The sequence below is a fragment of the Manis pentadactyla genome, chromosome 5 (assembly GCF_030020395.1).
Source record: "Manis pentadactyla isolate mManPen7 chromosome 5, mManPen7.hap1, whole genome shotgun sequence".
In the NCBI taxonomy this organism is placed as follows: domain Eukaryota; kingdom Metazoa; phylum Chordata; class Mammalia; order Pholidota; family Manidae; genus Manis; species Manis pentadactyla.
Genome location: NC_080023.1, coordinates 5,621,087 through 5,644,874, shown reverse-complemented (window position 1 = coordinate 5,644,874; position 23,788 = coordinate 5,621,087). Strand labels below are relative to the sequence as shown.

Sequence of the window (23,788 nt, the reverse complement as noted above, 5' to 3'; positions counted from 1 at the left end):
TGGAGCAAACTCGGCCCCTGGAGCTGGGCGGCGGGGAGGCGGCTGACGCGGCGAAGGGGGAGGGAGCAAGGGGGCGTGGCAGGCCGCCCCACGCAAGGGCTCCCTCTACCCCAGTTATACGGGGTCACTCCCTGCTCCCAAAGATTTCAGGAGCTCCAAGTGCCCCTACATAATGCCTGCTCGGCTCTCTTGAGTCTCAGCTCAGACCCACCGCCTCCAGGCAGCCTTCCCTGACACACACACTTGACCGAATCAGGAACCTGCCTCAGATTCACCATCCCCCTATTGGGTAACTGAGATGCATTTGGAGGGCACAGTAAATAGAGGGGCTGGGAGGGAGTCTGGCAGCCCAGGGGCCAGAGGGAAAGGCCACTCCCATTTCCTGTTGGGTTCAGTTCAGCACAGTTGGGTTCCCACTGCCTGAGTACTTGCTGCGGATTAACCCTTGGACCTGCCCAGGTACCCACGGGGGTGCGGGTGGAGGGGCTAGTCAGGCCCGCTGCTGTGCACGTCAGTGAGGAGACAGGGGAGTTGGTTTGGGAGCCAGGAGGCAGCAACTGAGCAAAGGCCCGGAACTCTCCAGGCAGGCAGGGCTGTTTCGTGCCCTGGGGGAAGGAGGGGTGGGAAGAGACTGGGAAGAGCTTGGTAGGGTAGTGTCTTGGCTTTCTCCTGCTTCCCCTGGGCCCTCAGTGACAGCTCACACCTATTCATGGGAAGAGGGCCCTCTTCTGTGCCTTCCTGCACGAAAGTGATGTGGCCTCAGGCCAGGAAGCCCGGCACCTGTCAGCCCCTTCCCCTGCCCCTCCAAGGCTAGGCCTTCCCTGACTTGACATGGTTAAGGCAGTGGGGTTTGGTAACCTGAGAATATATTAGCCAAGTTTCCCACATGGGGTACGCTGCCCTTGGGGGTAGCCGGCAGCGTGCTAGAAGTGAGAAGAGGTCAAAGGGTAAATGCTAACATACTGTGGGAGCATCAATTCTATTTGACAGTGAGTAATTTAAAGGATAATTTTAATATTCAAACAACTTTATAATGAAGTACAATGCAAAGAACACTATACTCTTTAAAACTGAAGACTGAGTATCCAAGGAAATAGCCAGCATAACGCAAGAACTGGGTTATTGCCCCCAACGCATTTCCAAGAGCCTTGGAGATGCTGCTATGGGAACATTTAAGAAGCACCGCGTACAGAGAGTGTGAGCCCCGAAGCCAGACAGGCACAGCTGTTAATTTATCTGTCATTTCCTAGTTGCAAGACCTTGATCGAGCCACTTCTTTCTGGCTGTCAGTTTCTTCACCCATAAGAAGTAAATCTGAATAATAGTTCTCATGTTGCCCACCTGGAAGGACTGATGAGTAAATGATGCAACAACTAGAAACTTACCTGGTCGTCCAGGTAAAGCACAGAGAAGCCCTTTTCTGTTGAAGTGGATCCCCATGGTACCCTTGCCCTGACCCTTATGGGAGATGGTAAACTCCAAAGGGCAGGAGGGTGCGGATGTGTGTGTGTTCACTGCTGTATCCCTGCTCCCAGGAAACAACCTAGCATCTAGTAGCTGCTCAGGAAATGTTTGCTTCAAGAAAGATGTTGAAGTCATGTGGTTGTTTAGGACCCTACACGGCCTTGAGACCCTCAGTGCATGCCCCTTTTGTGGTTCCTTGCTGGGCTGGTGCTGGCCCCCTCAGCAGGCTCTATGTAAATGCCAAGTGAATGAATGACTCCAGTGTCTGGTTCCTTGACGGCGGCTGGGTGAAACATTCTCTCTGCACACTTAGAACCCAGAATTGACTATCAGTGGAAGCAAGTAGAATCAAAACAGGAGTCTTCAGGTGAACAAGTTCAGAGGCAGAGCTGCACTATGTGGCCCAAGGGTGACCAGTTGGTAGAGGTTAGGAGCAAGGCTGGAGTCCAGCTTGCACTGGGTCACTTAATGGCTCTGATCCTGAGCTTCCTCATCAGGAGGAGAGGCAATGATGGTGCCCATCTCCGAGGGTTGCTGAGAAATTACTTAAATCATCGGACTAAATGCTTAGCATATCCGAAGCCCTCAACTTAACCCAGCAACACCCTCCTCCGTGGCTGGGGGCCCCCTTCTCTCCTAGGACGTCGGGAGTCCCCGGGTAAATCACTGCTCCTCCGAAATGTCCCCTGGCTGCCAGCGCGCCTCTCGCGGGGCATGCTCAGTACAGACGCAGGGCCGGCCCGGGCGGAGAGGCTGGAAGTTTTGGGCGGACGGTCCAGGCTCCTCCCCACGGCGAAGGGTCGCGCTGGGGAGCCGAGAGGAGCGGGAGGAAGGAGGCTGCACAGGCCGCGCGCCCGGGATCGGAGTCCGCACCGCCGGTCTGGCGGGGACAGTGCCCCGGGCAGCGGGCCGGGGCCGCGCGCGGCGGCAGGAGGGATGCGGCCAGCCCGCCGCCTGAGCGCCCGCGATGGCCCGCGAGGCGGCGGCCTGCGGGGGCGACGCGCGTCTGCAGCTGAGCCGGGACGCGGTGCGGCCGGCCCCCGCCCTGCTGGTCCCCGCCGTGCTGCTGGGCGCCGCGCTCGGCCTGAGCCTCGGCCTCTGGCTGGGCTGCCGCGCCGCCCGCCGGCGTCCGCGGCACCAGGTGGGTCGGCCGCGCGGCAGCGGGGTTGTCGGAGCTCGGGGCGCGGTCCCCCTCGGCCTGCATCAAGGCCTGGGCTGTGCGTCCACTTGAGCGTAATCCAGGGCGCACCGGGTTCCCCTTCTACTCCGGGAGCGGGCTGGAGACAATGGTTTCAGAGGGAGGCGGCAGAGTGAGCGAAGGGCCCTGGCCTGGGGTCCCCCAGGAAGGCCTGCGCCATCCGACTCCGCGGTGTGATCACAGACAGCAGCTAGAGCCTCCGTCCCCTCCTCTGTAGCACCAGGGCTTTGGACCCGAAGCTGGCAGAGGTCCCTGCTCCGCGTGGTGGATAGAAGGGCTGTGGCTGGCCACCCCTGGGGGTGTCCATTGCTGTGTGGATTATCTAGCTAGCCTCTCATGAGTCCCAACTGCCCCACTGGCACTCATTCATTCATTCATTCGTTCATTCATTCATTCACCCCAGCAGCATGTTTGATAAACATCTTATACTGCCAGCCACTGGTCTGGGGTTTTAGACGCCACTTCAGTGTGCAGGATAGACCCTGCCCTTCCTGAATGCTGCTCACAACATTCAGAAGACAAGCAGATTACACGTAAACATTGTTTATAACAGCCTGACGAGTTCTGTGATGGGGAGATGATAATGCTAGTGCTTACTGATTGCTGATGAGTGCAGAGCCTGAGCTGGACCCGCTACCTGTATTGTCTCACTGAATCCCCAAAACAGCTTTGTGAGTTTGTTCTATGCATGTCCTCATTTTGCAGATGAGAAAACTGAGGCACAGACAGGCTAAGTTGCCAAAATGACAGTCATGTGTCTAAGCCCAAAGTCACTATATTCTATGGCAGGGGCAGTGGTCACGGGTGGCTGTCAGAAGAGCATCACATGACAGTTGTTATTATGTTGTGTGGCAATGTCTGGCATACAGCCGGCATTTGCTCTGTGGTGGTGTGATCAGTATCTTTGGTCGTTGCAGCCTTGACCTCTTTAAAGGATGAGGTCTGGGAGAATCTGAGATTAGGTGGCAGGGTCTTGTTGTCCCCTACCCCCGGCCCTCCATTCCTGCCCACACACAGAAAAGACAAGTCCAGCAGAAGTAGGCAGGGCTCCTTCACACTGCAGGTGACTTCTGGGAGTGCCGTGCTGTAGAGCGGTGAGTAAGGCGGAAACTAAAATAGTGCAAGATGCTTGCGGGTTAAGTGTCAGGTTGTCACATCCCGCTGGTGACTGGGAGAGACTGAGAGACGCTGGCTTCCTGTGTGAATGCACTGGTCCAGGCCCCTGCTGAGTGTGTTCATTTGGTTCTGCATCCTTACTCCAAGCCTGGGAGTGGGGTGACTGTCCTTGTCCTCACTTTCCTCTGCAAGATTGTTCTTTGTACAGGGCAATGAATCAGCACGATGGATAAACAACAGGGCTGGATTTCAGCCCTGGTCTGTCCGAACCCCTACCGGTCTGCTACCTGGTGAGGTGGCAGTTAGTACCTGTCTTTGTCTGTTCAGGCTGCTTTTACAAAAGTACGTAGACTGGGTGGCTTATAAACAACAGAAATTATTTCTCTAAGTTCTGGAGGGTGGAAATCCTTTTTTTTTTAACTTGGAAAATAACTTTATTTTGTTTGAGGGAGTGGTCAGGTGTCCTGCCTCAGAACTGCTGAAATTGCTTCTCGGTGTCTGAAGCCTTGGTGACCTTGAGCGTGGGTGCACGCTCTGGCGAAGGCCCCCCTTCTAAGTTGCAGAGTGCCGACTTCCTGCTGTGTCCTTGGAGACTGGAAGAGGAGAGGGAGCTCTCTGGAATCTCTTTTCTGAGAGCACTCCTCACCTCCCAAAGGCCCCAACTCCAAATACCATCATGTGGGGAGCTGGGATTTCAACATACAAATTGGGGGAACACAAACTTTCAGACCCATTTCATCGCTGAGTAGGCTGAGGCTCACAGGGGTTAACCAAGCTGTCTGTGTTTGCACAGCTCCAGGGTAGGGCTGAGGGGATTTTCTCGTGGCTTGAATGTGATCCTTGCAGCAACCTCCTTTGTAACTCCTTTCTTCTGTCCCCTCCCTCTAGTCTGTTTCTAAAATGCACATCTGACGGTATGACTCTCCTGGCTAAAAACCTCCAGTGACTCCTGATTACCTACGAAAGATGATGTGCAATTTCCTAGCTTGGGCCACTGGACCTGCTCCAAGGCATCCCGACAACACACCGGGGCCCATGCATACGGCACATCCTGCTCTCTAGCCTTCTGGAACTCCTCGATCCCCGGATGCCTCTGTGCTTCTGCGCATCTGTTCTCTCTGCCTGTGGCAGCCTTTCTCTACCTCTGGTCCCGCTCATCCTTCAGGACTCACAGGAGACCAGGCGAGACCACGCACTTGCTCCCTCATGTTTCCTGGGCACTTTGTGCTCCTCGGGTCCAAGTCAGGCAGCTGATAATTTTATCTTGCACCACTTTCCTTTCTCATTTTTGTTTGAGTTTTATTTATTTCATCATTATGTTTTATTTGCATCAAGTTATGCATGCACATGATTTAAAGTGTTCATTTACAAGCAGCCACACCCCACCTATTTCCCAGTTCTCAGAATCCACCATGTCCAATTCTTTTTTTGGCTGTTTTGGTGATGTACTTCCCATTTCTAAATAACTTGCCTACATGGCTGCTTCTTGCATTTGGGGCTCTAGGCAATAGCCACTGACCTCCCATGCTGCAGAGGGGGGTCATTCAGCCCTCTCCTCTCCTTCCTCATATGCACCACTGCCCAAACACCGCCCCCACCCCCTCTGAGTGGTTAGACGGTAATTTTGGTTAAATGAGCATTCATTCTTTCTGTTATGACTCTATAAACATGTTTCACTGTAACTCAAGGATCTGCTGTGATCATGACTACTTTCCCGTTTGGCACAATATGTTGTTTTCCCTAAAATGGATAATAGTCATCCAGATTTTTTCCACTTGCTTAGATTCTATGTGCTTATCAATCACTTAACACTAAGGTCTCCCCCATTTATGTACATTTCCCTTCTGGACATTTAAATACATTAAGTATTTAATCAATTTTATCTTCTCAAAAATCGTCTCTCCCAGAAAACCAGTCTCTGCCGCTCCAGTCTGAGCTGGTTGCTCCTTAGACCACGGCTGCTCTCAGTGTGGACCAAACCAGCTGCAGCAGAGGCGTCTGGGAGCTCGATAGTAAGGCCAGTTCTTGGGCCCCACACGGGACTCACTGATGAGAACCTCCGGAGGGGGCCCAACCGGCTGTGTTTTGCAAGCCGTCCCAGTGATCTCTTTGTTCCGGAAGTCCAAGCAGCAGCTGCTCTAGGCTTTTACTGCCGCCTTTGGGACCTCTCCGGGCCATCGTGCCGGAGGTCCTTCACCTCTCTCCTGGGCTGGATGCCCTTTCTGGGATCCCCGGCACTGTCCCTCTTGGCTAATTCCCTCATTTGGGTGGAAGTTCTTTTGAGAATGTCTATGTCTGAAAATACCTACATTCTTCTATCTTGTTCTTACTTGGGTTAGAGTAGTTAGGTTATAGAATTCCAAGATGGAAATAATTTTCCAGAATTTTAAGGCATTTTTTTCTGATTATCTTCGAACTTCCATTGTTGAAGTTGAGAAATTGGATTCTATTCTGATCCTTGACATTTTGCATGGAAACTTTTTCTCTTTGGCTCCTCTTTTCTGTGCTCCCAGTTTGTGAAATGCACCGGGTGGGTCTCGGCAGCTGGCTGATTGCCGTCCATTATGCTGTGTGTTCAGAAGGCCCTTTCAACCTAGAAACTCATTTTCTTGGTATCTTTGATGATTCTTTTCTTTTTATGTGTTTCGTTGTTTCTTTCAGGAACTCCTGTCCTTTTTTGGTTGAATTGGGTCTCTGATTATCTGCCTTCTCTCTTATTTTCATCTCTTTGTCTTTTTATGATGCTTTCTGCAAGACCTTTCTTTCTCACCTTTATGCTTGTATTGAGTTTTCAATATTTTTAATTTTCAACAGTTCTTTTTTGTCCTCAGAATATTCTGTGCTTATACTATCCTGTTCTTATTTTGTGAATGTAGTATCTTCTTGTATTTCTCTGAGGATATTATACTTATTTGTTGTAAGTTCTCTTCCCCATGCAGCATCTATCTCCTGCTTGCTTTATCCTTTTGTTTGTTTTAGGGTTTGTCTGTCCTCCAGTGACTATTGATCCTTGGCCTCCTGGTCATTTTTAACTGGGGAGCAAAAAAACTGATGGTCCCTCACCGGGTAGGTGAGATTTTTCTCCTGGAGTCTCTATTGTAGCATGATCTGACTCGGTCCTTCCCCACAGAGCCCTTGTACTGGTCAGCTACGATGCTAAACAAACAACACCCAAAGGGCTGGCTTCATAACCACCCCTGACTGCTCCAGCCATGTGAGCTTCCCTGGATATTCTGAGCATGCTCCTGCCTCAGGGCCTTTGCACATGCTGTGCCTTCTCGTTGGAATGCTTGTCCTTGAAATATCTGAATGGCTTACCCTCTCACTTCCTTAAGTTTCTTCTCAAATGCCACCTTGTCTAAGAGGCCTTCCCCTCCCATTGCTTTGCCATTTTTCCCCTGCCTCTGCCATTTTTCTCTATAGCACTATTGCATCTGATGTACCATGTCTTTATTTATTTGTTTGTTTGTGGCTTTCTTCTGTCACTAGAATGTAAACTCCACAAAGGCAGGGACATGTTTTTTTTTTCAGTACTGAATGCCCAGTGACTAGCATAAGGTGTGACTCTTAGTTGATGCTCTGTAATGGTTGCTAACTCAGTGACAAACTTGTAATATTTCTTTAGTTCTTCAGTTAAAAGTTTATATCCATGAGCAGCCAGCAGGCAAAGAGAGGCTCCGTAAGTGTCTCTGGCATACAATCGATCATTTTAAATGCAGTTGATAATTATGTTCTAGAAAATTACTGCAAACACAGAATCAGCAAATACTGAACCATTGCTCCTGGGGAAATATGGGGTTAGGCTTTCGCAAGACTCTGGTCCCAACATTTGCATTCGCTGATCAACACCTAACCTTGCTTTATGTGGGTCTCTGTTTAAAGACACCTTATTTCATGTACATCATTGATTCATTACCAGTGAACTCCCAGCCTCCAGCACTGTAACTCATACCAGAATGAAGTGCATCTGACACGTGCATTTTCTCCATCAGGCACATCCCAGCTTTCTCGTGCTTAGGAACACAGGACAGGACTTCAGTACTGCACCTAGGGGTCATTTTAAACAACTAGCTCACCAACAAAAAGGACAAAGATATGAAAAAGAATGGCACTAAATAAAACACGAAAAGGATGTGTTTACAGTTTGAGCCCTGGAACCAGAGGGCAGAGCGTCGCCTTGTTCAATCTCAGTTGGGCGACTCAAATTTCTCACTGTTACTGCACGTGGTCCAGGAATGACCACAGAGGCACCAAAAGTGTTGGTCTTGGTGTTGCAAATACATTTCAGCAAGTAGGCAACTTTGCAAATACAGAATCCACAAATGATGAGGATCAGTTGTAGTTCACATCTTATAATTTAAGTGTCCCTGTAGTAGTTCCTTAAAAAAATCATCTAATGCCATCATTGGAAATCATAGGAAATGTACTGTTTATGTGCCATGTCCCATGTTAAGCTGTTATCCCCAAGGAGCTCACAGGTTGTCAGGGACCACCAAGCCAGAGGATAGAAGGAGCTTTGGTTCAGATGTTGCCTCTGAGTCCTGAGGACATACTGAGATGGGGTTTCAGGGGGTCTTCTCAGGAAGGCGGCATCTGGACAGTCATGAAGGATGTGTAGCTGACCCCAGGTGGGTGGGGGAGGGCCAGGCAGAAGCACAGAGATGAACAGACAGGACTGCCGGGGTGGGGGTTGATGGCCAAAGTCAGAAGGCACCGGGCTGACCCACTTCAATGTGTTTTCTGCCTCTCCACCAACCACCACCACCTTTGGATTTTAGAAAGATGATGCTCAAAGTCTGCTCAAGAATTTGGAGTGTAACGTACAGACCCCCTCAGAAACCGGTTCCCCACCCAGGAGGCGGAAGAGAGAAGCACAGACATCGAAGGACGAGGAGGCCCTGGATGTACGTAAGCTGGGCGTTTGGGTTGATTGACCGGGGCACACTCTGGGTGTTGTAGGCCCCACCTGGCAGCACAGATGTCACCTAGCCAAGCTTCAGACAGCTGTCATTTACCAATAGCTTCTTTTTTGTAGTATAATTTACATACAGCAAAATGTACAGATTTTAAGTTTACAGTGCGATGAGTGACAAGCGTATGTGCCCTTGTAATCGATACCCCGATCGGGAGCGTTGCATCACCCCACAAGTCCTCCAGCGCCCCTCTCTGCTGAGATTCGCATCAGCGTGGTTGATTTTGCTGTTCTAGAATCTTACGTAAGTGGAATCACATGCTTTCTTGTGTCTGTGTTCAGCCCCTCAGCACATGGCTTGGGATTTACCCATGTCATTGCCCTGACCGATAATCCATCCTTTTAATTGCTGGGTCTGTTTTGGGGATACGCCACCATGTGGGCTGTTTCCGGTGTGTGGCTCTTCTGAATAAGGCTTCTGTGAATGTTCATGTGTAAGTTTGCTTGTTTATTTGTTTTCATTTCATTCTATTTTTTTTAAGTGAGTATTAAGTAAATACCCAGGAGTGGGAATTCCGGGCCTCTGACCACAGTGCTAACAGATGGGTCCTCCCCGTTCCTTCCTTCCTGGCCCCCGCTCTGTCCAGCCCGAGCCTGCTCATGGGGCGCTGCTTCCTGTCTGAGCTCCATGGATGGAGGCGGTGTTTCTTCCAAAGATGTGATATTTCTAGACACTTCCTGGTCCCCAGAAAGTACAGCAGACTCCAGTCATTCAGCCTCAGTTGCCCAAAAGTGAATATAGATATTTAGACAGGTAGATAGGTAAATCGAGACAGATCCTGGGGAACGGGGAGAACTGAAGTAAGCATTTTTTTGTGGCCACTGAGTGCCAGACATGTTCACATATATCAGTTTGAGTGATGTGAACATGCAAGTGAATCATGCCATGCAGTTCTCTCAGCAGCCCATGATGTAGATCCTAGTTATGTCCCCGTTTTCCAAATGAGGGAGCTGAGGCTTAGGGACACAGGTCACTGTCCTGAGCCGCACAGCTGAGGTTTGGGTCTGTTTGGCCTCCACTTGGGGAGGGCCGCCTCCCGCCCACCCTGCTGCCCTGCACCCTCGTGGCCAGGTTCAGCAGGGGTGGGTGTTTCAAGTGTATAACAAATTTTACCAAGAATTTTGAAATCAGTAGGAGGAAGTTTCTAGTTAAGATGAAAAATCAGTTTCTAAGTCTCCCAAGGATTCTGGAGACAGAGCTTCCCTTCCCCATGCTGGGTGGGACCCCATGGGAAGGTTAGCTGCCCTCCCCAGGGCTGACCCAGGAGCTGGGGGGAGAGAGTCACGGCCATCCCAGGGGCAGTGGCTTGCCCAGGATAGGTCGGCACTTGCTCATATGTGCTGTGCATCTCCAGCACCTGCTCCCCGTCTCCCTGTTACAGGTGCTCTCTGTGTGTGCATGTGTAGGGGTGCACCCTCTGTATGTCCATCTCTCTTTTTCTGTGCTTCTCTCCACGTGTATCTCTGAGGGCCTGTGTGTGTGTGTATGTGTGTGTGTGTGGTGTCTCTCTGTCCCAATTCTCTCTTTCCTTCACTTCTCTCTATCCTTGTATCCCGCTCACTGCATATCGTGGAGACCCTGATCACAGAAATGAAAACGTATATCCCTGCAAAAATGTGTACACAGATACTCATAACAGCCCTACATATGCGAGGCAAAATGAGGGGACCCAAATGTGTGTCAGGGGTGGATGACTAAACAAAGCGTGGTCTGGCCATGCAGCGTAGTACGGGTCAGCATTAAAAAGGAATGGAGTCCTGACATCACAGCTAACTGGAAAGAAGCCCAAAGGCCACATATTGTAGGATTCCCCTCAAATGAAATGTCTGAAACAGGTACATTTATAGACAAAAAGTAGACTGGTGTTTACTTAGGGTGGGGACAGGGAATGGGAGGGATAAAGGGCACTGGGTTTCTTTTTGAGATGGTAAAAATGTTCTAAAATTCACTGTGGTAATGGCCGCACATATCTGGGAATACACTGATAATTATTAAATTGTACACTTTGCATGGTTCAGTTGCATGGTGTGTGAGTTATATCTCAATACAACTATTTAGAAAGACAAAAAATCTGCTCCCACAGTGGACAGCCTTGGTGGTGATAAAAACAACACTGGCTTTGGTATCCAGAATCTTGGACCCTGTCCCAGCTCTGCCACCTTTTGCTGTGTAATGTTGAGCAAGAAACATAACCTCTCTGAGCCTTAGTTTCCCCAGCTTTGCAATAACAGGAATGATGATGGCCCCCCAGGGTCACCCATGAGTCAACTCCGAACATTCCAGTCCCGGAAGAAGTGCTCGATCACTGTTTGCAGGAGAGCTAAGTCTTCCTACCTCCCCAAATGGCCCACTCATTTTTTCTATCTAGTAATGTTTTACCTGTTAACTATTTACCCATGCCTAGTTGATTCCCTTTTTCAAGCTAATGATTGCCATGAGTGAAGTTAAAGATCTGCCTGTCCCAGGGACTGGCTTGTCAAAAAGCCCCTCCCTGCCTTCTGCAGGCTGAGCTTGTCCAGGACTGTGGACAAGACTGATTTTGTCAGGGGGAGTTGAGCTCTCACCCCGATGTCTTTGAATGCATAGAAATCAAAGCGTTTGTGGTTCACGCCACTCCTTGCAAGAGTTCAGTTTTGACTGAATAGCTCATGTTGGCCAAACACAAACAAAATTCCAGAAGACTCTGAAACGTGCCACTGCCCAGCCCTGGCCTCTCTCCATCCTTTCCTTTTGCTTTGCTTTGGAGGACGGAGAGGGGATAGCGTTTTAATGGATGCGTTTGTGCACCCACTGGTAGAACACCTTTGTGTCGGTGAGGGAAATGGCTTTTCTTTTCCTACAATTATGCTTTCACTAATTTTCTGAATAATTGCATTGCTTCAGCTGAAGAAGTTTTACATTGTAAATGTGGGCTACAACCAATTTTCTGAATAATTGTATTGCTACGGTTGGGGAGATGATCGGAATTCAAAGGACATCTGAACTTACTAAGAAAAGCTTTCAAAATTAAACACAGCACATCCTGTTCAGGTAGCAGAAGCCTGCTGCCTACTTGATTCCATTGGCCAAGTGCTTCTTCGTCCCCCGACAAACACCAGGACTGCGATGTGCCCTGCCCTGGAGGGGACTGCAGTCTGCAGGCAGGTGGGTTGGAAAGCCACGGCACTGCCGGGTTCCCAGACAGCTAGGTAATGCCGTCAGCTAGCATTGTGTTTTAATGCACAATCCAGGCTCCCGTGCCCAGCTCCTGCTTCCAAATTGCTCAGGTGGGTCCTGGTATCTACATCCCTTTCTTCTTCTGTTTTTTGCATTAAATGCAATTTTTGTTTTGTGTTTTCTCTTTGGAAGATGAACTCCAGAAGGCAGAAACGCCTCCTCTCATTTTTCACCCCTTAAACTCTGTCCTTTCTTTTCACCTCCATTTGTAAGAAGCAGAGTACTTAAAAAAGCACAGTGTCCTTTGTGTTTTTGCATCTTTCCCTGAGCAAGTGTGTCTCTGCTTCAAAATCAGCCAGGGCTGGTCTCCTCAGCATGCAGCCTGTGCCATCACACAGGACCCATGCTCAACCAGGCTCCACCCCTAGTTTCTGGAGTTTGTTGTCCTGCGATGTGTAATTGTTTTCAATAAGGACCTCCCCATTTTCATTTTGCACTGGGCCCCACAAATTATGTAACCAGTTGTGAAATCAGCCCTTTAAATCTTACTGCCATTCTTCACTATTGTACCAAGATAGCTTCAAGCAGAGAGTTGGACTGGGGGCTGGGGGCTGAGGGTGGGAGGCTAGGCCCTGGGGCCTGGGGGCTGGGGGTTGGAGGCTAGGCCCTGGGGGCTGGCCATGCTCTGCCTTGGGGTCAAAGAGAGGCAGGAGGGGTTTTAAGCTGGGCAATGATGGGAAGTGCATGTTTAAAAGATCATAGGATTGTCATGTGCAGAGTGGATGGGAAGATGTTGACCTCTGAGCCTTGCTTTGCCTCTGCATAAAGTCAGGATGGTCATAATAGTACTGACCTCCCCAAGCTGACTGTTGTATCATAATTAAATGAGAAAATGTGCATAAGGTGCCTAGCACATAGTAGGCCCTCAGAACATGGATTTGGAGCAGGTTAGGAGGATTTTGTAGCCCTTAGAGTAACTATGGCAGTGGCTTTGGCCAGGGCTCTGGATTTGAGAGCTATTTGAAGGTTAAGCTGGGGGATCTGTGGTTGATTAGAGTGGCAGGTGGGAGTGTGGGTGTGACAGAGCAGCTGAGGGTCCATCTCATGTGCCTGAGCCATGGTGAGGCCTTGTCCAGGGCCCTTTCTACCGAACTCCACGCCCCTTTTAATTCCGTGGCTCTTACTTGTATCATGTTGAAGGAGACAGAATGGTTTCCACCCAAAAGGAGGACTCTGAGCCAGGAAATCTGAGTTCAAGTCCTAGTTGTGGCATTTATTAGCTGTGTGGCTTGGGCACACAGCTTAACGTCTCTGTGTCTCATCTTCCCCATGTGGAAACAGAGGCAGTAGCCTCCATGGCAGGGCCCTTGGAAGCTAAAGGAGGTGCCGCATGGTGGTGGTCATCCCCACCCCCATCATCTCAGTCCATTTTGAGTCCTAAGGTATAGATACAGATGACGAGGACCAGGGCCCTCCCCACGGCACTTCTGTCCCTGCCCTGCTCGACAGACTCCACGGTGAAACCCTCTCTGGACGCACCTTTGGGCCAGGTTGCTGGCTGGGTCAGGTGCTGCTTCAATGCTCCACCTCCTGAGGAAGCGATAAGTCCTTCTGCATTCCCCATGATAGGTCACTCAGCAATTGGGAATCAATTATCTGTTATGGAGGTCTTTGTCCAAGAGTTAGTTGGAAAGCATTGAAACAGATGTGGACGTGGTTTTCACCCATCCGCCTGTTCGTAACTGTTGAGCAGGGATTTCTCACGGTCTGGAGTGCCAGCTCCTGACTTGTCTGCCTGCTCGCCTTTTTCCACTTGCTGATTGTTTCCAAAGCATGTATTCAGCAGGAACTTTGCAAGGTGCACGGGGTGACCCTCACAGAAGGAAGGCACAGACAGGATGTAGGAATGTAAAGCAGGCTGTGAATAAGTGCGCCCAGCGACGGTCCAGGAAGGCTCCCCAGGAGAGACAGTCCCTGAACAGGGCTTGAAAGCAGCTCCCCACCATGGCCACTGAGAGCTGCCTTTGCCCCGCTTCTCTTCTGTCCCAGCCGCTCTGCTGGGGGCCTTATCCACAGGGTCCTGGGGGCGGACACACTGCCAGTTAACTGTCAACGAAGTCTGAGGCTCAGGAAAGTGAAGACTTGCCTGACTTCATCTTTTCATTTAAGGGTCTAATCCAAAGCCTTGGTGAATATTGCTGCGTGCAAGTATTTACAGCCCTGGCAATGCAAAAATTATTCTTTTTCCTTTTTCCAGTAAAGGTGGTTCACAATTTTTAGGAGAACTTGTGTTAATTATTGTCACGTTATCTAAATACTTATTTCTTCCAAAGCTGAAGACTTGGGATTAAATGAAGAATATGCTATTTAACAGCTATCCACCCACCCATTCATAGATCCTTCCACCCATCCATCTGTCCATCCACCCTTCCACCCACCCATCCATCCATCCATCCATCCATCCATCCATCCATCCACCCATCCACACATACACCCACCCACCACCCATCCATCCATCCACCCACCCACCACCCATCCATCTGTCCATCCATCCACCTGTCTATCCACCTATCTCTCCATCCATCCGCCATCCATCCATCCTCCCATCTGTCTCTCTCTCCATCATCCATCCGTCCATCCATCCATCTGTCCACCCACCCTTCCGTCTACCTGTCCATCCATCCAACCATCCTTTTAGCAAATGAGCACTTACTTGGATCGAAATGGGCCCATTTTGGTCCCTTCCTGAGTCCTCTGTTACAAATGGGATGTGGCATTTTGGAAACTCTTGGTGGTGTATCCTTCATTTTACAGAAAGCCCCATGCCATTTGTTTTCCTTCCTTCCCAGGAACGTGAGCCGTCTTTCAACAGCAATATCACAGCATTTGCACTGAAGGCAAAAGTCGTGTATCCCATCAATCAGAAGTTCCGGGTGAGAGTCATGAGCTCCATCCTAGAAACACGATTATTCAGTAATGTCCTGGAGACTGGGGTAGGAATAGGGGGGTTAAATGTGTGATTTGGGGTCCAATTTGAGGGGTTTATGGAAAGTCATTTTAACAGGGATAATTTTGAGGCTTTGTAATGGAGCAAAACTTGAGGGTTATCCATTTTATGACAGCATTGTCAGAGACAGGGCATGCCCATGTCTAGCAAGGTATCCCCAGGGACACCAGGAGACAGCCCAGTAGGGCAGCAGCCACCCTGCTTTTTTAACACGAATACAAATGCTGATACTGACACAGTTACTAACATTCATCCTCGTTCACACACCCCAGGACAGACGCCAGCAGCTGATACTGAACAGCTATGTGGGATTGGCACCGTGCTAAACCTGTGCCATGCACTAGGCATTTCAACCTCATACATTCCTCTGAGGTCAATAATATTGTCACCTCCACTTTACGCATAAGGAAACTGAGGCCCAAGGAGGCAAGTGCAGCAAGTGATAGGACCAGAGTCATCCCTCTCCCCGCCTGGCTATGGGTCTTACACCCAAAAGCAGGTGTACGCACCTGGGGCAAGGAGTTTTGCCAAAAGTATGTTCTCCATGGTCCTTCAAGAGCATTGGCCTATGAGATGCTCTGAAACAAAATGTTTCCTGAGCAGGAAAGTTGAGGAAAATGCTGCCTGCCCTCCAGGGTCTGGAGCCACATAGATTCAGCTGTAACTTCCAACTCAGCCATTTGCTCTTGGCTATTTCCTGACTTCTTGGGACCATTTCCTCATCCATGAAATGGGGGTAATGGACCTCCTGCCTCATCCAGTTGTTTTAAGGGTCAAATGGAATAGACATAAGGGCTTGGAATACTGTGTGACATCTAGATGTCAGTACATGCTCAGGTTTCTAAATTATCATATGCTTTTGAAGACAGCCAGATCATATCAAAGGCTCTGAGAATTCCTGCACCAAATAAATGATTCCACTGTGTTTAACATGGACTTGCCCAAATTAATTTTTCTGCAGTACCCTTTTGGTGAGCAGTAACTGGTTACAGTTCATGAAACTGTTCCCCAGAACACTCACTGAGAACCACTTCTCTCTTGGCTGTGAGGTGGGTGGTTTAAGGGGCAGAACTCCCAGCCCAGGGCATTTATTTATCGTCAGCACCTGTTGCTGGGCTGGCTCTGTGGTAGGGACCGGGGATTATCCAGGGTCATGTCCAGAGGGGAGTCACCTCAAAAGGCCTGGGGCACAAGGGTTACACCCACATCAGAGTAGGTGGAGAAGAGCAGGTGGTTGGGGGCCAGTGGGCAGAGGAGAGCCAGGGTGGAGAGAGCAGAGAGACGTGGGTGGCCGGCCACCTTCTGTGGAGGAGGTCAGAGCGGTCAGCTGCGCGTGGGGTGCGGGTGGGCCATCGGGGAGCAGAGCCAGGCTAATAGCTGAGGGGGAGGAGCTCGGTGCAGAGGGTCTGGTCTCGAGGGACAAGGGCTGTGATACAGGCCCCTGGAGTGTGGGTGTGGCCGTGACCCTGGGGCAGAAGCTCTACCACGTCCGGCCACGCTCCTGCCCACCTGCCCGGCCTGGCCTTCCTGCAGCCGCGCCGCATCACGCATCCCGGGCGGAGTCATGAAACGGGGTGGGAGAGTGTCTGGACTGAAAGTGTGCTTCCCTTCTGCCCCCCAGCCTCTGGCCGACGGCTCCTCCAACCCATCTCTGCACGAAAACATAAAGCAGGCTGCCTTGCCGAACCAGCCAGGGGAGGCGTCCCCCTCCAGCAGCCTGGGGAGCCTGAGTCAGGCCGAGAAGGATGACGGCAGCTCGGCGTCCAGCGTCCGCTCGGCCACCAGCGACGACAGGTTCCTCGGCCGCTCCTTCCTCGGGGCCAGCAGCTTTCCCGAGGTGCTGATCCATGAGGGGTAAGGAGGGGGCAGGACGGAGGACGCAGATCCACGGGCCAGGTCACTGTCAGCAGAAATAGAGGCCCAGAGAAGTTAAGCAGCTTAGCCACTGACACACAGCAACCCAGTGTCAGAGCTGGAGCTCACCTTGTGGGGTTGGCCAGCACGGGGTGGTGGGGTCAGGCCTGGGCCCTGGGAGATACGTCGGGGGGCCTCGTTTAATCACTGACAGCCCCGCGCATTGCCGAGCAGCAGCTACCCTGGTGAGGTGCCTGCTGTGCCCTGGGTCGAGAGCTGAGCACCGGGTGGGTGGTGCCTTCACGAGCAGGAGGACCAGGTCTGTGGTGTGCACTGTGGTGTCGCTGTTGCCCACTGGGAGCCTGGGACAGGTCCAGTGATGAGCAAATATTAACCAATCCTTGAATTAATTCCGCTTACCCATCCTTTGAAATAAGTGCTGTTATTGCCCTCATTTTACGAAGAAAGTGAGACAGAGGCTGAGTGACTTGCTTGAGGCAACAGCAGGCGAGAGATGGATTCAGGTTTGACCCCAGTGCCTATTTTCAAAGCCCACGGTCGGAGTCACCAAACCACCCGGCCCCGAGCGGCCCTGGGCACATGGCGGGGGTTCAAGATGCTCAGTCAGCTGGCCTGTGCACCTGTGCGGGCCTCTCCCTCCCCTACAGTCTGGGGACTCCCATGGACCCTGGGAGAGACGGAACAGGCACGGTCTCTGCTCAGGCTGCGGACAGAGTGGGCCCCGAACCCTGACCTTGGTGGTGACCCTGAGGTGGCCCAGGGAACAGGGAGCCTCCTTGGGGCGGCGCACATGGCTGAAAAAGGCTGTTTATGAGCTTTTGGACCTAGCTGACTTGTAACAGTTTGGATGGGAGTGTAGTCATCTAAAGTACACTTGCTTTTGAAGGACAAAAGGTCAAAGGCCTTTACGCCCTGCCACTTCTCTGCACCCCGTGGCTGTGTGTCGGCTATTAATGACTCTGACCCTGACTTCCTCCTCTGTGAAATGGGCATGAGAATATATCCATGTGGCACTTAAGAAAGATGACATTGACATGTGACATAGATATGAAAAAGCCCTGGAGGGGCTGGGGTCAAGGAGGTGTGATTTTCCATTTCTCTCATCTTCTGTCTCTTCCTGTTTTGTCCTGATGTCTCAGGCAGCTATTCCAGTGGGTTTCAGATAACTCCTCTGATTCCTCGGGTGGCTGTTAGGAATCTCCGCAGACCGCACACTTTAAAATCTGGAGTCAGGGTGCACCGTGGCTTGTCTGGAGCAGGGATGTGCTAGAACTGCGTAGTAACCTCACTCCCCATGTCAAATTCGCTAACGGTCTTGTCTGTTTCTCTTTTGACTTTTCAGTGTGGACCTTGACTTGTGTATCTATAACCTTCACTTAAAGGACCTTCTGCATCTGGACACGGCACTGAGGCAGGAGAAGCACATGGTAGGTGGTGAGGTGACCCTCTCCGTGTCACCGGTCAGGAACAGGGAGACTAGGCTTGCTGAGTGCAGCGAGTTCCGGACACCCTCAAGAAGCGGGCATGGGTGACCCGAGAGCCACCATGAAGGGCAGGGAGAGCAGCGCTGGGCATGTGCCATAGAGCGGAGGAGCAGTTTGTGCCCGCTAATGGGGCACAGGCTTTACTTCACCCAGAGCCGTGGGGACCGAGCAGAACGTTGAGCAGCTGCTGTCAGGTGCACCTCCTGATGGAGACAGATCAAAGGTATTGAAAAGAGAGCCGTATTTTTAAAGGAGTGGCGATAGTGACGATAATACTCATGAGCACTGACTTTACAGAGCACCCGCTCTGTGCCAGGCCCTGGGGGTGTTTGCAGGTGGGTCCCTTTAAGCCTCAGCACATCCTGGAGAGGAGGGTGTCATCACTGTGTACAACTGACAGGAGGCCTCGCCCACGTCGTGAAGCTCTCAGCTGGAGCCCACGTGGGAAGTCCAGTGCCCCCTGTGGGCAGGCGTTCTCTGAGTGACTGAAGGCGGAATGAGAGCAGTGGGCATTGGGAGAGTTAGGCTAGTCCCTGCCACACGCACCCAGTGAAGCCAGGCTGCGGGACGTGAGAGAACTGGGTCCCACTGAGGCTGCAGAACCCGGTGGGTTAGCCAGGTGTCAAGGCCACAGGTGTTAAAAAGAGGAATCATTTCTCCCTCAGGCGTATTCTCTGGATTACTGAAAGAGGGGTGAGACTTCCAGAGAGAAGGGGGAAGAGAGAAGGCATATTGGAAGGAGGGAGGGAGGCGGGTAGGTGGAGAGGGTGACAGGGAGGTGGAAACAGACACCGACAGATTTTCCCACGGGTGCTTTGTTATAATCTGGAGAAAAAAAAGAATACCAAAGTGGGGATGCAGCAAAGAGAAGTGTGGGCTGCGTGGGCCGAACAGGCCTCATGACGGGGGGCCAGCATTTGAAACTGTAAAGCATGCCAGGATTCCATAAAAGGAGCCTGTCCTGGCAGCCCCACCCACCCCACTCCTGCAGAGGCCCATGGACATGAGGCTCCTGTACCTGGAGCTACGCCCAGCTTTCATTCAGGCCCACATGGGGGCAGGTGGCCCTGGCAATGTTCTCAAAGGCTCTGTGCTCCTGGGAGGTGGATTATTTCTGTACTCAGGGCCCCATCCAGCTGGCGAGTGATGTGGTTCTGCACAGCCTTGCCTCTGGAGCAGCCTGCTGTCCCGGAGAGAGCACCGCCGTCACTCATCTGCCCAGTCACCTGTGGGCAGCCTCCCCTCCTGCCGTGCACAAGACCAGGGACAGCGCCTGCCTGGTCAGGGAGGAGATGGTGGAAAACAGCACAAATGCACAATGGCAGACAGTATGACAAAGCAGGAGATGGAGGACCATGGGTGTGCAAGAGGGCACGTGGGCGAATGTGCGGAGATGGCCAGGCATCCCTGGAGGGAGACATGTCAGCTGGAACCTGGGGTCCCAGGAGCACCGGATTCCAAGTCAGAGACTTGGGTCCTAGGCCACCCTGACATATGAGAGCTGTGTGACCATGGCTGGGCACTTCCCTCCCCTCTCGGGGCCATTTTAGGGAAGTGTCAAGATAATATCCTTCTAGCTCTTACCCCATGGAATTACTGGGAAGTCACATTGTCCCACTTTGAAAGGTCTCTGTGGGCGAAGCTCTGGGCCCAGCGTTGTCACAGCACCTCATTAAGCACTTTTGCTCTGTGAGGCTAAGCAATTTTAATGTCTGATCTCAGGGAAGCCTCACAGTTTCACTCTTGTGGAGCCTGAGGCTCCGAGAGGTGGCATCTGTTGCCCAAGATCACACAGCTGGAGAGTGGCAGAGTGAAAACCTGAAAGAGGTCTGTCTGGGTGCACAGTCCACGTGTCCCAAGAGCCCCACACAGTGTACAGGACCCTTACACATAGTAGGTGCTCCATCAAGACGTGCTGGCTGGCAGTGACACCACCCTGGGAGAGCTGTTTCCTGCCGGGCCTTTCATTCACTGGGGGGCACAACTTAATCACACGCAGGATCTGTAGAGCCCCAGTGAGCAGGAGGGAGCCACGTTCCACGAGTTTCCTTTCTGTGGTAGAGATCCATCGTCACAGGTCAGAAGTGACGCAGACCAGATGGGACTGTCATGCAGCCCAGGAGCTCAGAGCTCCCGGTGGCCCTGGAGGGAAAGAAACTGGCCCTGGGCTTGTCCTGCAGGTGGAGAGCAGCTGCAGTTGAAACCTTTGAAAGCAGAATGGCAGAGCTGAGAACAGATGAGGGACATGTGTGGGGGTCATGAGGTAATGAGCAGGAGCCCCAGAACTAGGGGTTTCTCTTGGTGCTGGAATGTTCTCTGTCTTGACTCTGGCAGTGATTACATAAATCTGCACATGGGTTAAAACCACATAGAATCACACACACACACAAATGAGCGCATGTAAAAATGGGTGAAAATGAGTAGGGTCTACAATCACCTGTATTGTAATTAGCTACTGCCAGTTTCTGGCTTTGATACTGTGCTATGGGGATGTAAGATGCCACCCCTGGGGGAAGGGCACATGGGGCCCTGTACTGTTTTTGCACCTTCTTCTGAGTCTATAATTATTATTCCCAAAGCGAAAGTTTTTAAAATGGAAAAGAATGGGACAAGAACTGCAGACATGACTGATTCAGTCTGGGGTCAAAAAGAAAATGGATTTGAGACTAACATTTTGGGAAAAGAATGGTACCAGTCACAGCCTCGGATTACAGTGGGTAAGAGGCTGGGATTACATGTATCTTCTGGGCGCCTAGCCTATTAGCTTTTGCAAATACAGTGAAGGTTGATGTAAAGAGGTCTGGGTTCTGTCCCTCATGGCTGTTCCTTGCAAGAGGAGGCCATTTGTCCACGTTTCTCAGCTGAGAGCTCTTTATCGGTAACATGGGGAAGATCATACCAACCTCCTGCATCCCATGCAGATCAAATGAGATAATATATATATTAGCCTGGCACAGAGGAATGTTTAACAAACCTTTAGAAGAGGGTTGCAAACTATGGCTCTTGGGTTGCTCCACCCACACTTGCCTTTGACATGTTACCTATGGCTGGCTTCTGGCTGTAACAGCAGGGTTCAATAGCTGTGAGAGGGACAGCACAGCCTACAAACTCAAGATATTTAGTATGTGGCCCTTTACAGAAAAACATTTCCTAACCCCTGTGCCTTAAAACAGATGTATGTAACTGACCTTTGACAAAAGTGTAAAAGCAATTCAGTAGAGGAGAGATGAGCTTTTCAATGAATGGTACTGGAGCAACCGGATATCCAGAAGTCAACAAAAATGAACCTGATACTAGACCTCACATCGCATACCAAAGTTAACTCTAAATGCATCATGCACTTCAATGTAGAATATAAAACTATAAGTCTTTTAGAAAAGAAAAAATGGGAAGAGATCTTCAGGATCTAGACCTAGGTAAAGAGTTCTTAGACTTAACACCAAAAGTGTGACGCATAAGACAGAAAACTAATTGATTGAACCTCATCAAAATTGAAAAGCTCCTGCTCTGCAAAACATCCTGTTATGAAGATGAAAAGAATGAGAGAAAATACTTGCAAACCACGTAGCAACAGAGGACTTACACCTAGAATATATGAGGAAGTCTCAAACCATAGAAGAAATAAGTAATCAATTAGAAAATTGGGAAAAGACATGAGGAGATATTTCACCAAAAAGGGTATACAGTTGGCAAGCAGTACACACACACAAATCACATAAAAAGATGTTCAACATTGGAGAGGATTAAAGATGGTAGCATGAGAGATAAGACAGAGGACTCCTCCCCAAACCACATATAATATGAAAATATGATTAATACAACTAATCCTGAAAGAGCAACAGGAAAGAAGCCTGCACCAGACTGCACACACCTGGAGAACACAGCAGACCTCACAGAACAGGGTAATGTACCAAAGCCATGATCCGGCAGGACCCAAGCCCTTTCCCCACCCCAGTGAGCTGGTGGAAAGAAGAGAAACAGAGCAGGGAGGGAGTGGAAGCCTAGGACTGCTGAACACCCAGCCCTGGAGATCTGCTCTGGGAGTACAAACCTACGTTGCATAGTGATCTGGTGATCAGTGGGGTGGAAAGCTAAGACAGGCAGAATACCTGAAGAGACTGAGATTTCAGCTGCTTGTTTAAAACAGGGATCCATATCTGACTACTCTGGGACAAAAGAAAGGCAGGCAGTCTGAGAGACTTCCTAACAGTGAGAGGGCTGCTAAAGGGGCAAGGATTGCACAGAGCTTGCTGCTCAGAAAGAAGGACAGGTGGACAAAATTGTCCGAGCGCACTCTGCCCAGCAGGTTGGGAACTTTCAGGAGCTTCAGGTGCTCCAGGCCCCTGGCTGGATACACAGCTCCAAGGACCCCACTATGATACACAGCCTGCTGCACCTTCCTCCTGGCCAGCCTGCACCTGGCTCACAAACTGGCAACTCCTACCCTGCTGTCAGGCCAGCCAGAGGGAAGCCCCACCTATGGCAGCTAAAAATGCAAAGCACAGAGGCTTACACCTGTGTGTTCAGCCCACTGGTTCAGGCAGTGGAGACAGGCAGAGCAGCCGGAAAGCAGGAAACAGCTCTTTCCTCCCCTGAGGCACAAGCGCCACTCCCCTGCGACCCCAGACTTCACTCCAGGTGCTGAGCAGCTCCAGAGAGTAGAGCTTCTAGGCACTAAAGAGTGCCACATACAAATATGAAATGTCAAAGGAACCTGATTCAAACCAAAATCCCACAAACACCAGAAAAAGGATCAAGTGAAACTGAATTCATCAATCTTCCTGAAAGGGATTTCAAAATAAAAATCATAAACATGCTCATGGAGGAACAGAACATATTCAAGAACTCAGGAACAAATTCAGGATGGAGATCCAATCATTACAGAATAAAATGGAGGGATTTAAAAGCAGATTAGATACTATGGAGGAGACGATAATGAAATAGAAATTAGAAAAGAGGACTACAAAGAAGCTGAGGCACAGAGAGGAAAAAGGATCTCTAGGAATGAAAGAATATTAAGAGAACCGTGTGACCAATCCAAATGGAACAATATTCATATTATAGGGGTACCAGAAGAAGAGAGAAAGGGATAGAAAGTGTCTTTGAGGAGGTAATTGCTGAAAACTTCCCCAATCTGGGGAAGGACATAGTCTCTTAGGCAATGGAGGTGCACAGACCTCCCAACACAAGGGACCCAAGGAAGACAATGGCAAGACATATAATAATTAAAATGGCAAAGATCAAGGATAAGGACAGACTATTAAAAGCAGCCAGAGAGAGAAACAATATCACCTACAAAGGAAAACCCATCAGGCAATCATCAAACTTCTCAGCAAAAACTTTACAGGCCAGAAGGGAGTGGCATGATGTATTTAATGCCATGAAGCAGAAGGGCCTGGAACCAAGATTACTTTATCCAGCAAGATTATCATTTAAATTTGAAGGAGGGATTAAACAATTTCCAGATAAGCAAAAGCTGAGAGAATTTACTTCCCACAAACCATCTCTACAGTGT

At 50.4% G+C, this 23,788-nt stretch overlaps 1 protein-coding gene across 16 annotated transcripts in view; it reads left to right on the top strand.

Moving 5' to 3' along the window:
- Positions 1–2,317: 2,317 nt before the first annotated feature.
- The window catches only part of EVC (EvC ciliary complex subunit 1), a 209,692-nt gene continuing 188,221 nt past the window's right edge, over positions 2,318–23,788 (top strand). For 7 of the 16 annotated variants that reach the window (XM_057502096.1, XM_036921153.2, XM_036921151.2 and 4 more), the window contains exons 1-5: positions 2,319–2,605; positions 8,557–8,682; positions 14,757–14,900; positions 16,536–16,768; positions 18,132–18,216. In XM_057502096.1, coding sequence (XP_057358079.1) covers positions 2,432–2,605; positions 8,557–8,682; positions 14,757–14,900; positions 16,536–16,768; positions 18,132–18,216 — 762 coding nt within the window. In that variant the 5' untranslated portion in view covers positions 2,319–2,431. Of the gene's footprint in view, positions 2,606–8,556; positions 8,683–14,756; positions 14,901–16,535; positions 16,769–18,131; positions 18,217–23,788 lie in introns of all 16 variants that reach the window. The other 9 variants (XR_008997682.1, XM_036921147.2, XM_036921148.2 and 6 more) reach the window with 3 other exon arrangements.